Genomic DNA, 14,774 nt, shown 5'->3' on the forward strand with positions numbered 1-14,774 from the left:
AAATGTGATTGTTTAGCAATTTATCTCTTGTAATTCAAACATTAGTTATTCTTCTTACTTCTCGGATAGAACTTGGCGTTGATTTTAGAGTTATCTCAAATACTTATTATTGGTTGAGGTTATGTAAATAAGATTAGCTTACGTCATTAACGGGACCCTTCCAGCGGCTTCTTTACGGTTCAAAGGATGTTCGTTCGTAACCTCTTCCAACTACGTTGGTTGTGCTTAAAAGCTGTTTATTAACGCTCAGCAGGTAGTTTGGGGAAACTGGCTCATCAGGTGAATTTACTAGACGTCTTTGAAGATGACAAAGTGGCATCTCAAAGTTTAGAAGCGTTCAATGGACCATCTTGGCCTGCAGTCTCAGAAACAGGAGTCGCCCTACCCGTTCCAGTGACCCCAACTCAGGTGCTTCAACATATTATTGAGTACGAGTTTACAGAGCCTTCTAATTTCTTTCAATCGCTCTCTAAACTTTCATTTCCACTGAAACAAAGCGTCTTGAACCATAAAATTACGGAACAGTATGCACTCGGCTTACTATACGCGAGCCAAATTGCACAGCGCGTTCTTTATGGACGAAAACGAAAGAATGATCTTGCTTCCGTTCTTACGGATCGACTTTATCTTTCCTGGAAGGCATTTCTCCCGCGTTTGCGCATTCTGTGCCTAAAAAACCCTGATCTACCTATACGAAACCTAGACACAACACCATTAGAGCCTCTCTCAATTACTCCTGCTCCTACGACCTGCCATGTTTGTGGGTTGGACGAAAACGAACGCGTTCCCGAAATCCTTGTCGAAGACTTATTTGTATGGGAAGGTTCAATTGCCTGGCATGAACATTGCAAGAAGATGTATGATCATCTTTTAGCTGATGGTACGCTTAAAACATCTTAAAACACGCTTTTTATGGATTCGGCTTCGTCTATAATTTCTGTTCGCGTTATGGTATACGCAACTTTTCGCTAAGATCATTGCGAAAACCTTAACATGAATTTCTAGAAGATAATTGTTGGAAAAGATAAGCTTATTTTTTTCGCTTCTCTTCTGCGAAACACTACCACCATTTTACACCTTACCAAAACTGGCCGAACCGCTAGGCCCACCTTGTCCCACCACCAACCAACACTAGAGACTTCGTAAAGAGCGAGGAGCCTTTCGTTGGATCCAATACTGCCTAAAAAATGCCTACCGTTAGTTGCGACAAACAAGACCTTTTTGATGCTCTGAACAAAGAGTACAGTAAGTACCTTGCGACTGCGAGAGAGCACTATTAACACGGTGATTTTAGCTACGGAAGAGTTTGATCAGCTCTGCTTTCAATTTGGTGTAGAGCTGGACGGTGATACTACCAACGATCCTTCCAGAGATCCTTCGGAGCGTCCCGCTCTGAAAATCGATATTGGAGCCAACCGTTACGATCTTCTTTGCGTGGAGGGTATTTCTCAGGCATTAAATGTGTACAACCGTCGTCTTTCGGCTCCTAGATACAAGGTCCTCCCTCCCACAACGAAGGTTGTCGTGAAGGACAGCACTTCTTCCGTCCGTCCTTACTTTGCTGCTGCTATCCTTCGTGGCGTGCAATTCACACCTCGTCGCTACCAGAGCTTCATTGCTTTGCAAGACAAGCTCCATGCAAACTTGTGCCGTAACCGTTCTCTTGTGGCTATTGGCACTCACGACTATTCTAAAATCCAAGGTCCTTTTACGTACGAAGGCTTAAAGCCTGAAGAAATTGAGTTTGTCCCTCTGAATCAAACCACTGTTTTGAATGGAAAGAACTTGGTTGAGTACTACTCGCCCGTGAAGCACTTGGCCCGTTTCTTGCCCTTGATTAGCAACTCGCCCGTTTACCCCGTCGTTCTGGATTCCCAACGCCGCGTTTGCTCGCTGCCCCCTATTATCAACAGCGATTTGAGTAAGATCTCTTTGGACACTCGTGATGTTTTCATTGAGTGCACTGCTACCGACAAGGTTAAGCTTGAAATTGTGTTGAACACCATGGTTACCATGTTCTCTCGTTACTGCGAGGAGCCTTTCTCTGTCGAAGCTGTTGAGATCGTCTCTGAGCACAACGACTGCTCTCGTGTCACTCCCAAGCTTGAACCAACTTTATTCAAGGCCGAAGTTGCCTACCTGAACAGTGTTTGTGGTCTTGATTTGCCTGCCAACGAGGTGTGCGAGTACTTGGAGCGCATGATGCTTGATGCTAAACCTGATCCTGAGAACAGTAAGCTTCTCAACGTTTATGTCCCTGCCACGCGTGCAGATATTCTTCACCAATGTGACATTATGGAGGACCTTGCTATTGCTTATGGATATGATAACCTGAAGCACACTTACCCTGGTCAAAGCATCACGCATGGCCAACCATACCCCATTAACCAGCTTTCCGACGTTATTCGTCGTGAAATTGCCTTGGCTGGCTGGTCTGAGGTTATGCCCTTCACGTTGTGCTCTCACGACGAAAACTATGCTTGGCTTCGTAAAACGGACGATTCTCTTGCCATTGAGTTGGGTAACCCCAAGACGCAAGAATTCCAGGTCGTTCGTTCTAGTTTGTTGCCCGGTATTCTGAAGACTATTCGTGAGAACCGTGGTCACGCTTTGCCCATTAAGATTTTTGAGGTCAGCGATGTTGCTTTCATTGACCGCACGAAAGAATCCTTGACTCGCAATGAGCGTCACATTTGCGCCGCTTATGTCGGCCAAACATCTGGTTTCGAGTTGATTCATGGTTTGCTTGACCGGATCATGGCCATGTTACATACCAGACGCATCACCACTCCCAAGACGGACTTGGAAGCTGGTTTCTGGATTGAGCCCGTGGACGATCCCACTTACTTCCCTGGTCGTTGCGCTGCTATTTACTTCCGTAAGGAATCGGGCAAGGAGGGCTTGCGTGTTGGTACCTTTGGTGTGCTTCACCCCTTGGTTCTCGAGAAGTTCCAGCTTGCCAGCGTTGCTTCTGTGGTTGAGATGAACCTTTGGCCCTGGCTTTAAGTTCCGTCGCTTTTGTCAGTGTTTTTAGTGAACACTGTCTTAACGGCGATGGCTGAAGTTTAAGTTAGCTGTCGTAGAACGGCACTGTCTAATCTTCCTCTTTCAAAAAATAGACTATGGACAAGTGAGTCACGACCCGTGAGCAAGAAGCTCTCATGGTTGTACGTAGCATGCTATGAAACAGACATTGAATTTGAAACTTGCGCACGAACGGCGGGATGAAAACACAACCATAAACTGATCCATCAAACCACACAATCCGACCCACAACTACATCCTCACACACCAACTCAACAACCCACCTCCATCGTAATGGTCAGTATTGCTCTCATTGTGTCGTATTTACCACCTAGTAACCAAATTGAGCAAGCTTCTCGTTGACAGAGGAGGCAGCCTTGGCAGCAGAGAACTTCTTTTGCTTGGTAAGCTTGGCTTGGTAGAAAGCAGCACTCTTGACCTTTCTGCGCTCCTCCAACTTGGCAACAACGTCTTGGTACTTCCAGCCGACCTCAGCAGAGAGACGGCCGACAGTGCAGTACTTGCGACCGGGCTTGAGACGCAAAACACGAAGAGCCGCAGGGACGACGACACGCTTTTGCTTGTCAAAGGGAGCGGGGATACCCTCAACAGCTTGGAGACGCTCCATGGCAGCTTGGCCACGGGCAGTCTTGTGAGGGATCATACCACGGACAGCCTTTTGGAAGATGCGAGAGGGAGCACGGAAGTGGAATGCACCACGGGTAGGGTTGTAACGGCAGGCCTTACGCAAGTAAGCAAGGTACTTGAGCTTGTTACGGAAAAAGTGACCAGAGATGTTCAACTCCTCGCAACGAACGACGACGACCTTTTGACCGTTCAAGAGTTGCTTGGCGACAACAGAGGCCAAGCGACCAAGAAGGTGTCTACAACATAATTGTTAGTACTCGACTGCTCCATCATCGGCTGAACCATTGCTTAAACATACCCCTTTGCGTCAATCACAACGACCTTTTGGAATTCCGACATTGTGTGCTGGAGAAGGAGGAAGCGTTTGGCAGAATTGTGTTGACCGAAACTGTGACTGCTCCCTCTAACGAATCCGAACGAAGTATAGCGTTTTCTAACATTGCGATAAAAGACTTTTGGTGGCGGTAGGTGTTCTTAAACGCATATAACGTATTATGTGGAAACGTAGCAGAGTTTAACGTAATGGAACACAAACGAGCCCATACGCTATCAGTTACTTGATACAGGCAGAGACTGCCGTATATAGATTATTTACAGTTGTCTGTTACTAGAGGGAACAGATTTGCTCTATTAAGAAGTAGAACTATCGCCAACTTTTACCATCGCAAGCTTTAGAATAAATGAAAACACAAAGTGTTCCATGGGGAAAGAGAGATGTCAATGAGAGTGTAACTACTGCCGATGTCATTAATGGCAGTTATGGTATCGTGTCGTCGACCAGTACTGGTCGACGACACGATACTGTCGTACTAGGTAGTTAAGGCAAAGAGCGAAGAACGAGTGAACACTCATTAGAGACATTGCAGTTTGTACAGTGCTTACTATCGCTGCAAAACTTTTTACGAGGCAGTGGGAGGAAGCATCTGAGGGTTCTCACCCATGATCAACTCAAAGGTAGCAAACGTAAGTCCCGCACCAACGACAACAGCAGGAGCCAAGGTAGTAGACGAAATGGCAGAGGACACGAGAGCGAGCGAAGTGATAGTGAAAGCAGACACCCAGGCAGCAGTGGGAAGGATGCGGTTCAATTCCTTCAACATACTGGCCTCGCGGTAACCGGCCATAACAAGGGCATTCTCCTTGAAGAAACGCAAAACGTCACGAGGACCAGCACCAGTGGCATTCATCCAGGCGCGGGAGAAGGGAATCGTTACGGCAAAAGCATAGAGCGAAGACACAGTTACTCTCAAGGGCGACAGCAACGTTTGCTTAAGCCCACAAGTGGGAATCAAGTAGTAAACAAGTCCGCCAACGAGACGCAGTTCCTTGCGGGCATACACGTCAGACTCGGCATACTGCACAAGCAAACGAGTAAGAAGAGCGTTAGGGAACAACGAATGGATGGCATAAGCAAAGACTTGAACATGCGACAAAATGGAAATGAGGAAGACAAGAGGCATCACAGACGTGTACAACAAACGCAAGGGGAAGTTCTGACGGTGTCCACGAACACGGGAGGAACGAATAGGGACATCGATGCGCATGTTAATGAGGTAGGCCATGGAGAAATACGTAGCTACGCAAATCAAGAAACCATACACACTGAGTCTCTCAGGGCGGAAAAAGACTTCACGAAGGGGTGCAAACTTTTCCTTGAAGGTAAACAAATTGAGAGCAATGCCAACAAGAGCACCCTCATACTGCAAACTGCCCTCAGCGTTGTAAGTGTAACGGCTCACACCCATAGTCTGCCACCAAACAGCACCAAGAATGTGCGAAGCAAGGAGCAAAGAGGGGCCAGAACCCAATCCGTAACCCTTTTCGACAACTTCACACAAATACGTAGACACGACACCGGCAAGGAAGATTTGCAAGAAGACAACGGCATACTTGAACAGACCCAATTCTGCAAAGGTGCCAAAAAATCCAGATGCCATATAGGCAACCGACAAAAGGAAGTACAGAACCACGGAGAGAACTATGCACGTGAGTTGTTAGCATTGACGAACCAACGACAAAGAAGGGGAAATACTCGCGGCATTTCTTAATCACATACACTTTTGGGCATTTTGGAATAAGAGTCTATCGTTTTTGAGGAAAAAGTTCACCTTGAGCTTTCCAGCACCGGCCAGAAGCTGCAAGATGTATGCAGAAAGGAATACAGGAGCCAGACCGTTGATCGTAAGAGCACTGATATTTTCGTTAGTAAAAGGAAATGGGAGAAAACCCGAAGCCATAGATGCATACCTTTTGTTCGAGCCATCCAAAGCTCTCCAAGAACTATTTAGGACAAAAGGTCAGTAGCTTGATAACTAGCAATCGTTTGAATAAAGCAGTGAGGAGCACAATCGCCGGTAGTAAGGCAAAATCTCATCCAGTGACTTCATAAATCAATTCAGAAATCATGAAATACGTCTGAACAATGGTGGACTCGATACACACTCCTTAGAAACTGTTTACATACAACAGAGGATCAGGCTTGTCCGAAATTTTGGCGCCAAACACAGGGACACAGCTCATGACATGATACAAGGCAGCACAACCGGCCATCCAAGCTAATTTGGTATAAAAGTCAATCTTAGCGGTGTTAGTGATCGTCTTAAGCCGTAGAGAAAGCCCTCCAGAGGAGCAATCGCATCTGTTTCATACTCTGGTTCTGGGGCGTTCGACCTCTGGCATCGCAAAGGCCAGAGAGTCGGCCATTTTAATAAAACGGTCTACATCTACGTTAGTGAATGTATTTCTTGTGCAAAACAGCGGTCCATACGGTCACTCATTCCTTACGGAGGGTATGAGGAGGGAAACAGGAGCATCGTCTCACACCAATATTTCCTACAAGCCTGGGAGAATAAGGTTGCCCGGAAATGACCGATGTTTCGGAGAATATCGGGGAACCCTCGGGAATCTTTTGAGGAACGTGACGATTGTGGTTCAACGCGTAAGTAAATGAAAAAAGCTGCGCGTAGTAAACAATGTATTCCCGTTCGAGCGACGTGATGGACCATGTACAAACAGTTTGAAGAATACAAATCTACGTTTTATTCATAAAACCATTAATAAGCAAATGTACAAAACTAATCCAAACAGTCGGCGACAAATCGTGGAAGCAACGCAGTTTTAGCAGCAGGAGATGGCACGGTGCTATTAAGTCTGCTTACAATCCGCGACCCTCGATACTGACACCACTGCGACGTGTAGGCTTACTGCGGATGGCTTTCATTTTAGCCTTCAGTTTGCGAACTTGTTCGCTGTCGGCTGGCTTCATGCGACCATACATGGCTGCACTATTCAGTCGAACACGAGGCGCAATTTGGTATTTTGACGAAACAGATTGGGGAATCACAGTGCGGTCAGAGTTCTCTGTGCCATCATCAGCATGGCTCATCATAGCGCTGCTGCGTTGACGACGCAGCATCTCGGGATTAAGAGTAACTACGCTAACCGCACGATCACGGTAATTAGCACTGCGTTTGATGATAGGACGACTCCATTCATTCACGAGTGTGTCGGCCATACGACGAATGAATGGTTCAGGCTTTTTTGAAAGTGTATAGAACAGAACAACTTTACCAAGACCACTCTCACGGAGATGTTCTGTCTGGATGGGAAGTTTGCGAAGCACATCAAAGAGAACATGCTGAATGTTTAGTGCAGGCAAAGAACGATCGGGCAACGGCTCAAGCCACATACGGACCGAGTCAAGTAAATTGTTGTCGAGAATGACGTCCTGCAGATTAGACTTGCGAAGAACAGTCTCTACAAAGGGGAGCATTCTAAGTTTTTCGGTAGCCGGCTTTTGTTCGGAATTCAGTTCAGCATCTCGGATAGCGGCCTGACGCATTTGTTCTCGCAGCCGCATAATCTCCTCGTCGGCCATTTGTTCCAAATCATCGTCCATAGAACGCTTCTTCCCCCGAGCCGGCTTCAACACAGCATCGATTCTGCGATCCAAATCCCATTTAGCTGCCAAAACGGGGTCAGCAGGACGCTCCTCTTTGACGGGGACTTGTTTTCGAGGTTTCCGTTTGCTTTCCTTTGTAGGATGTTCTTCTTGTTCGTCAAAAAAGTCATCCGCCGTAGTACGCGATGTTGTGCGACGTCTGCGTCCACGAGCAGCACCGGCTGCTCCAATTTTTTCATCAGAGCCTCCTAGAGCCTCTCTGTGTTTCTTTTTGAAGGAAGGAAGATTGTAAATGGTAGGCTCCTCATCTTCGTGACCAATTTTTGATTCATCAAAGTTCTCAAATTGGTTTTCATCCAAATCGGAAAGCTCATCCTCAGAAAAATTCAATCCTAAATCAACGCCATTCTCTGATGCGTTTTTCGTATCTCTTCCCTCATTTTCTGTGCCAATGGATGCAGAATGCGCGTCCGTCAAATTTCGCTCAGCTTCAGACATAATGAAGCTTTACGCGTCAGTAACTGTAAAGGACGCGATAAATTCTATAAAACTGGTTTGAAAAGCCCTTAATCGCTCGTTAAACGACAATTGAGGCGAAAAGTACTAGTTTGCAGTGAGCAAGTGCTAGGTGGCCGCTGTGGGGGGAGAAGACCAAAGTGGGGTGGCCAAGTTGGGGTCTGCGAATAAAATAATAATAATAATAATAAATAAATTGAAATTAAATTAAATTAAATTAAATCAAATTAAATCAAATTAAATTAAATCAAATTAAATTAAAAAAAAATTATTAAAAAAAAATGAATAAATTATATATTTATAAAAAAGCAAAAGATTTAAATAAATATTTGGGAATACTACATTCGTCAATTAATCTTGACAAATTTGAAGAACAAAATAATACCTAATTTACTCAATTATCTCTGCAGCTCTTACTGTTTGGCGTTCTTTCCAGTCTATTTACTGATCGGCAATAAAACACAAAATGAAATAAGAATTCGCTCGTGCGACGCAACACTCACATACACCAACAACCCGATATAAAAGTAATTTCACAAGTCATAAAAAATGTTTGCTGGCGCCGGTGCACCCTCTCAAGAACAAGTCGAAAAGCTCAACAAGCAGGCTTCTGCTGTAAGTTACAGAAATACATATTATTCAGTAAAGTTAACAAACTTTTTATGCAGGAACTCAAGAAAGCAACTACCATTGCAGCTTTGTTGGCTATCGGTAAGGATGGAAAAATCGGTACAATGAACATTTATTAACCGGGTAGCTCCATTTGCAATTTCAATGTTCAAATCAAAGTTTGTTAAGTAGGTCGCTTAGAAGAAACAAGAGAAACATTCTCCTTAATTTAAATTGTACCGGGGTTGTGAGATGATCGATACAGCAAATGTCAGAATTTCTTATCGGACGAAGTGGCGTGTGTAGAATAGTTAAGCAAATAACAATTTTACTGATTAAAGAAGGCATATACTCCAAGCTCGGTTTCATGTCGTCTCGGTCCTTCGCTGCTAAACGTCTTTGACCAATTCAACAACCAGCTATCCTTGTACATGCGTGCAATACCCCTAACACGACGGCACCCAGTTACACTCGATAAACACGTTCACAAGCTTAAACATCCTCATATCCCTAACCAGTCAAATCGATTTCTTGAGTACTTTATGTTACATCGCCTTCTCATCATCCATCTCGTTGTCGAGGATGCCATTCAAGCCTTCCAGGTCTTGCTTGATAAGCTTAGTCAGATAGCTGAGACCAGTTTGATGATCTCGAAGCACATCGGCCACAGTGTCTAATTGACCTTCGTTTTTTTGCCAGTCAATGGCGCCCTTGAACAGGGCATTTCGTTGCTCGCCCGAGAGCATCTCATTTTCACTTTCGAAAAGCAGAGTAATCCGAGCCCAGATCTCGTTGAGACGACCAAAAGCCTGGGGATTGTTGAGTGATTTGGACAGATCATCCAACTTTTTGCGTAACTCCTCCTCATTTGATTTAAGTGCATAACCGCGATGACGCAGAACATGGACTTTGATGGCAAGTCGAAGCACACGTTCAGAAAGCACGACATGCCGGCTTTTCGCCTCGGTGAGTTTGATGGTGGTATCAAGTTCGTGCTTATTGTGAAGTCCCTCAAGCGTCTTGACAATTTCATGCATACGTAAACGATACGCGTTTACTAATTGCTTTTGCATATTTATACGCTTTTGTACATCGGCAAAACCGACAGCTAGAACAGGGACAACGCTGTTATTAGGCCGCTTGGCTACAGCTTCATCCCACTTTTGTTGGTTGTGATTCGGGGGTTTAACATACAATCCTGCTTGCTCAGGAGGGACTTTGTTGTAAAAATAACGCTGGAAAGCGCAATCTGGGTGAGCAAGGTTCCATGCATTCTGAATCTTTTCAAACTCAGCTTGTAAAGAGGTCAGCTGAGAGGCAGCTGCAGCTTGGTTGGTAGATGTATTCATTATAGAAGATCCCAACTGACCGGGAGCCGCCGTGGAGGATCCCAGGAAGGATCGTCCTTGAAGGCCCATTGTAGATGTTTCTGCAGCCTTGTTTGTGCTAGTGTTTGCACCGTTCCATGTGAAAAGAGACGGTGCTGCTTGAGCAGTCGTAGAAGTATTAGCTGCAGCAGTAGATGCATTCGGGGCTCCAACATTCGTTTGGCCAAACAAATTGGTTGGCTGTGTTACAGAGCTCTGTCCTAAGCCTGTGTTGGTGTTTCCAAACAACGATCCTGTTGTGTTTGCGGCAGGTTGTGTTTGCGTCTGCCCAAACAGTGGTTTATTGCCAAACAAACTCGTTTGACCTTGTGCATTTGTATTTTGTTGATTCGTCGTTGCATTCAAACCACCGGCTGAGCCAAAAGTCGCCGGTTGATTTGTTTTTTGTTGACCGAAAAGAGACGTTCCTCCAAAAGATGTGGTAGAACCAAGTGGTTTAGCACCTTGTTGCCCTTGTGGCGTTAGCATAACATAAACGAAACTTTCTTACCAAAAGAAAACGACATGTTCTGATATAAAAACAGTTTCTTAGGAGAATCCTAAGGACAAGGTTGCGACCAGGTTCCCTAGACGTGCGTGCCCGTGTAGCTAGTAGAGGCTCTCAGCTGGGTTGTTAGACACCACCACCTAGACGAGTTGGCGTTAAAGAAAAGTGAATTCCTGCTACAGTCCAGCATCTATCGCAATTCCTGTGGACTCAATTGTGTTTCCTGTGCATAATTTTTCCCGGTGTGTTCGCGTTTTTGTAACGCGATATGAATTATCACTTTGATTTCTCGGATTACGAGAACGCTTCTTTTGATCCTCAGCGTCAAATTGAAAAACTCTATGCCTCTCTTGGTGCAAATAACCCGACGGAGGAGGATCGTCAAGTTTTGGTTAAAAAGTTACAGTATTCAACGAACGAAATTACAAGCCAAATATCGCAATTGGTATGCGTTTAAAAAAGTTCGACGACCAATTGTTAATACGGTTAGATTTTGGAAAACAAGAATGAGCTCGTAGACAACTTTGCTACAATTCAAGAAGATGAAGCACAGCTATCGGCTTTTCGGCAAAGACTAGACAATGTGCAAGCAGCATTTGGACGGTACGGAACCCATTAAATCGCTTCTTATGACCCCTCCATTCTTTCTAACTTATAAATATAAAGTATAAAAGCACAGGTGATTGATCCGTGCAAGGAAATTACACCCGTTCATTCTGCTCTGGTGAACATGAACAGTACTATGACAATGTTATACTGGACGAATAGACTTTTTGGATTGCTGAACACAACAGAAACTCTGCTCACTCCCATCGATACACCAACTTGGAGGTATGCAAACATTGGTCGAATGCAATGATTTCTATGAAGGGACCATTTATTGCGTTTCCATTCCTCCTATCTAATTCTTGCATTAACACGCTTTAGTTCTCATTTTTCAAATTACTTACAGGCCGCCCTCTCCTTTAAGGAAGTTGATACTCTTCAACAAAAGTACCCTTTAGTAGTATGTGCCTTGCTGTGCGCAAGTTGTTTATTAACCAATCCAGCAACGTCAAAACTCTGTTAAGGCCCTTCAGGGGAAGGTTGTTCGAAATCGACAGAAGCTGGTCCAGAAATCGGTCTCGTTTCTAATGTCTCAAGTTGACGCAAATTCCATGGCAGACACGGATTCCCTTACTCAAGCCACATCAACTCTGTATCTTCTTGATGTTCATTCACTGGAACGCGTTCTAAAACAAGCTCTCGAGTCGCTCGTTCAGCGTGCGGTAACCGAGTTCCAGAAAGTATTCCAACTTGCACCGACTACCCGTAGGCTACTGCAGTCTGAAGCCACGTCTGCCAAGGTTACTGACACACTGTGGTCTAATTTTGAGGATGGTTGGATGAACATATCCGAGTTCGCAACTCGCTGCAAAAGACTCGAATTTGCTGTAGAAAAATCTCAAGTGTGTCAGCCAGATCACGAAAACATTCTTTCATACCTATGTTCGCTTCATGATTTTATACTTCATGGTGCGAACATAAGTATTTATTTTTTCAAAGAGTTGGCCATCGCAATTGACGCCAAAGTGCAGGAACTTAACCGCCGTGACCCTCTGGTACTGAAGGTTTTCCGTCAAAATAGTGATCGTGTGGTACAAATCGTTGAGCTGGCAATCGCTCGATCTTCTTCTATTATTCAATCAAAAGACATACGAGAAACATCCATCATCCTTAATAGCCTCCGGCTTCTCATACCAACTACAAAAGATCATCAGTAAGTTCATGCAAATAAGCACAACGTTCTTATCATGTTAAGGCTCGCACCGTAATTATTTCAGTACTTCTTTGCTTCACTACTACCCACTGGCAAAATAATGATATATATTCCGTCCGGTTTAATGAAGTATATGTATATAGGAACCAAAAAAAAGGAAAATTAAATTAAAACAAAAATAGATAACAACACCCTGATCATTAATCGCGACGAAGATCGCCCGTAACAAACTGAAGCGGTGGAGGAACCATCTGTCCGTTTTTGAGGAAAAATAGCTTCATGTTACGTGCCTTGTCTTTTAGTTGGACTTGGTTTCGATCTTTAAGAACTTCACTTTTCTTTCCGCCAGGCCCGTAGAGCTCGAGAATTTGACTCCATTTAGGTCCCTTCACCTGGTCCAAACCCTCTAATAAAGCCTCCTCCTCTTCTTTAGTCCAGCTCCGACGATTCGTTGGTTTGCGTGGAGCAGAAGAACCGACCATTCGGCGGACTTGTTCATACAATGAGACACTCGAGACATTTTGAGCCTCCTCCGGTGTTCCATCCAAGCTACTGCCGACACTGAATGTCAATTGATCGGACAATTCTGAAGTAGTGTCTTCAGGTTGAGGAGTTCCCGTTGAGACATCACTTCGTACACCCTTCTTTTTTCGGCGTGAAGAGCTAGGAGGCGTTAAGGGAATGGCTGAAATTGAGGAATGGTTGTTATGAATGTAGCAAGCAATTTCGCTTAGAAACTTGCCCCAAGGATACACCTCATTCAAATCTTCTTGAGGTTCATAATTCGCTAGCTGTACAAAATATTAGCTTAAACAATTCAATCCTAAAATGCATGTTCTTACCCTATCTTTCCGAGCGGCACACTTTTCTAAAATTTGTTTCTCGACATACGTCAATTTGTCAGTCAAGCTTGCTCTCCGGCGAAGGAGAAACTGTTGTGCCATATCAGGAGGAAAAAGGTCGTTCAAAATTTCTTCTTTTGATCGTTCGGCTTGTGCCATTGCGGAAATGTATGCCTGTGTCTTGAGTTCCATAAATAAGACACCCTGATTTGCCAAAATCTTGCCGCCATCAGGTGCAAATACCTCAAGAAAGTTTTCATTTAAATGAAAAAAACCTATCTGAAGCGCTCCGTATACGGCTGCAAGGAAAATAGCAAGATTGGCCCTTCGAATAGCTGTTTTTTGAGCATTTGTCTTCATATTAATAGCATCGGGATAGATGAACGAGTCCTCTGAGTACATTTCTTTCAATGTCCTAAACATGTTCATTACTTTTGCGAAGGCAATACCCATTTCTGAATCCGGATTGGTAACTATTATTGAAGCCTCTTCAAAGGGTTTCCCTAACATAGATAGAATGACAGCACTCAAGTTGCCGAGTGTTGGGATCAACGATGTACGCAATACATGCTGAGGATGCGCAATGATGCTGTTCTGGCTAAAGCCAAAATCCATCCCATTGTTCACTCTCATGTAAAAGTCATTATTCATGTTTAAGGGAATTCCAGGCAAGTCAAAATTCAGATTCAGTCCCGCCGCACTGACATCCGGCGTAGAAACGCCTCCAGTCTGGTCCGGTAACTGGTACAATTGTCGTTCATGGCTAAGAGGAGATGTGTCAGCAGGAGTCAGTGCCATTCTCTTCGCATCCTCGAATTCTGGAAGTGACGTGTTCATTCGTTTCGACATTCTTGAAAGATCCAAATTTTGACATCCAATTTCTATCGTATCACTCGTTTACACTATAAGCTTCGTATGTCCGTGTAAAGAACTGATTGTCGCGTTAAATACGAAGCAGTACTGCTCAGGTTAAAGTTATCAATTTTGTGAGACATAAATACGCGCCTCTGCTCCAATTGGACAGAATTAATATGTTGATACCAAGTTTTAGGCCAGATTCCTGCGTCTTTTGCTGTTCTGGCAGTGTTAACGGACTTGGAAAATTCGCTCAGGTTACAATGTGACCTAATGCGATGGAGTATAGCGTTGTAGTAGTGTTTAGCGAATATGGAGACGAGCACAGAATATTGTGGACGACAATAAGAAATTAGCAAGAGCTATCTTTGGATGTTGAAACAACTTTAAATGTCTGTTTGTATAAATTGAGAAACTCTTGGATGTGGTTTGTTGTTCGACACGGGGCACTGCGATTTTACGAGTACGAGGGAATTGTGCGGCTGCTCACGTGAGTTGCTTATTATTTAAACGTTTTATGAAATATAAACTCGTCAAAGATTATAACGACGAACGAGAAAAGCTGAAAATTGAAGAAAAGCACACAGAGGTATTGTATTACTCCATTTTTCCAGACTGACTAGTTGGAAAGTGGATAGCCTAGAATTTACACGTTAATTTCAGAGCTTATAGACGCGTTCGCGTTTTCATTAGTTAAGATTAAGGTTTTCTGCATTACCCTTCCTTTCTTTAGAGGGTCCTTTTC

General features: G+C 44.2%; 9 protein-coding genes across 9 annotated transcripts; 4 read left to right on the forward strand and 5 right to left on the reverse strand.

The window, feature by feature from the left end:
• Positions 1 to 186: 186 nt before the first annotated feature.
• Positions 187 to 900, forward strand: SJAG_05258 (hypothetical protein; the record flags this gene model as incomplete). Its single annotated transcript, XM_002173382.1, has 2 exons — positions 187 to 214; positions 254 to 900. 2 exons carry the CDS (start codon positions 187 to 189, stop codon positions 898 to 900), a joined length of 675 nt encoding a protein of 224 aa, XP_002173418.1.
• A 251-nt stretch (positions 901 to 1,151) lies between these two features.
• Positions 1,152 to 4,438, forward strand: SJAG_02206 (phenylalanine-tRNA ligase beta subunit Frs1). The gene is made up of 2 exons (XM_002173383.2): positions 1,152 to 1,245; positions 1,295 to 4,438. Exons 1-2 carry the CDS (start codon positions 1,188 to 1,190, stop codon positions 3,004 to 3,006), a joined length of 1,770 nt encoding a protein of 589 aa, XP_002173419.1. The 5' UTR covers positions 1,152 to 1,187; the 3' UTR covers positions 3,007 to 4,438.
• Positions 3,320 to 4,094, reverse strand: SJAG_02207 (60S ribosomal protein L16). Its single transcript, XM_002173384.2, has 2 exons — positions 3,971 to 4,094; positions 3,320 to 3,908 (listed from the first exon to the last, which is right to left on the reverse strand). Exons 1-2 carry the CDS (start codon positions 4,009 to 4,011, stop codon positions 3,356 to 3,358), a joined length of 594 nt encoding a protein of 197 aa, XP_002173420.1. The 5' UTR covers positions 4,012 to 4,094; the 3' UTR covers positions 3,320 to 3,355.
• On the reverse strand, positions 4,087 to 6,494 carry SJAG_02208 (translocon subunit Sec61). The gene is made up of 6 exons (XM_002173385.2): positions 6,440 to 6,494; positions 6,322 to 6,389; positions 6,137 to 6,249; positions 5,920 to 5,952; positions 5,729 to 5,862; positions 4,087 to 5,650 (listed from the first exon to the last, which is right to left on the reverse strand). The coding sequence occupies exons 1-6, from the start codon at positions 6,447 to 6,449 to the stop codon at positions 4,572 to 4,574; spliced, it is 1,437 nt and encodes a 478-aa protein (XP_002173421.2). The 5' UTR covers positions 6,450 to 6,494; the 3' UTR covers positions 4,087 to 4,571.
• Positions 6,495 to 6,687: 193 nt separating this feature from the next.
• SJAG_02209 (transcription elongation factor complex subunit Iws1) lies at positions 6,688 to 8,243 on the reverse strand. The gene has a single exon (XM_002173386.2). The coding sequence runs from the start codon at positions 8,069 to 8,071 to the stop codon at positions 6,827 to 6,829; it is 1,245 nt and encodes a 414-aa protein (XP_002173422.1). The 5' UTR covers positions 8,072 to 8,243; the 3' UTR covers positions 6,688 to 6,826.
• Positions 8,244 to 8,440: 197 nt separating this feature from the next.
• On the forward strand, positions 8,441 to 9,067 carry SJAG_05259 (hypothetical protein). The gene is made up of 3 exons (XM_002173387.2): positions 8,441 to 8,704; positions 8,758 to 8,800; positions 8,847 to 9,067. The coding sequence occupies exons 1-3, from the start codon at positions 8,639 to 8,641 to the stop codon at positions 8,888 to 8,890; spliced, it is 153 nt and encodes a 50-aa protein (XP_002173423.1). The 5' UTR covers positions 8,441 to 8,638; the 3' UTR covers positions 8,891 to 9,067.
• On the reverse strand, positions 8,698 to 10,742 carry SJAG_02210 (nucleoporin Nup44). The gene is made up of 2 exons (XM_002173388.2): positions 10,577 to 10,742; positions 8,698 to 10,538 (listed from the first exon to the last, which is right to left on the reverse strand). The coding sequence occupies exons 1-2, from the start codon at positions 10,590 to 10,592 to the stop codon at positions 9,244 to 9,246; spliced, it is 1,311 nt and encodes a 436-aa protein (XP_002173424.1). The 5' UTR covers positions 10,593 to 10,742; the 3' UTR covers positions 8,698 to 9,243.
• On the forward strand, positions 10,720 to 14,287 carry SJAG_02211 (hypothetical protein). Its single transcript, XM_002173389.2, has 5 exons — positions 10,720 to 11,018; positions 11,064 to 11,176; positions 11,240 to 11,404; positions 11,501 to 11,579; positions 11,623 to 14,287. The coding sequence occupies exons 1-5, from the start codon at positions 10,842 to 10,844 to the stop codon at positions 12,334 to 12,336; spliced, it is 1,248 nt and encodes a 415-aa protein (XP_002173425.1). The 5' UTR covers positions 10,720 to 10,841; the 3' UTR covers positions 12,337 to 14,287.
• SJAG_02212 (DNA binding factor Trf1) lies at positions 12,298 to 14,680 on the reverse strand. Its single transcript, XM_002173390.2, has 2 exons — positions 13,175 to 14,680; positions 12,298 to 13,123 (listed from the first exon to the last, which is right to left on the reverse strand). Exons 1-2 carry the CDS (start codon positions 14,021 to 14,023, stop codon positions 12,533 to 12,535), a joined length of 1,440 nt encoding a protein of 479 aa, XP_002173426.1. The 5' UTR covers positions 14,024 to 14,680; the 3' UTR covers positions 12,298 to 12,532.
• Between the last annotated feature and the right edge of the window lie 94 nt (positions 14,681 to 14,774).

This window comes from Schizosaccharomyces japonicus (assembly GCF_000149845.2).
Source record: "Schizosaccharomyces japonicus yFS275 unplaced genomic scaffold supercont5.1, whole genome shotgun sequence".
Taxonomy (NCBI): Eukaryota; Fungi; Ascomycota; class Schizosaccharomycetes; order Schizosaccharomycetales; family Schizosaccharomycetaceae; genus Schizosaccharomyces; species Schizosaccharomyces japonicus.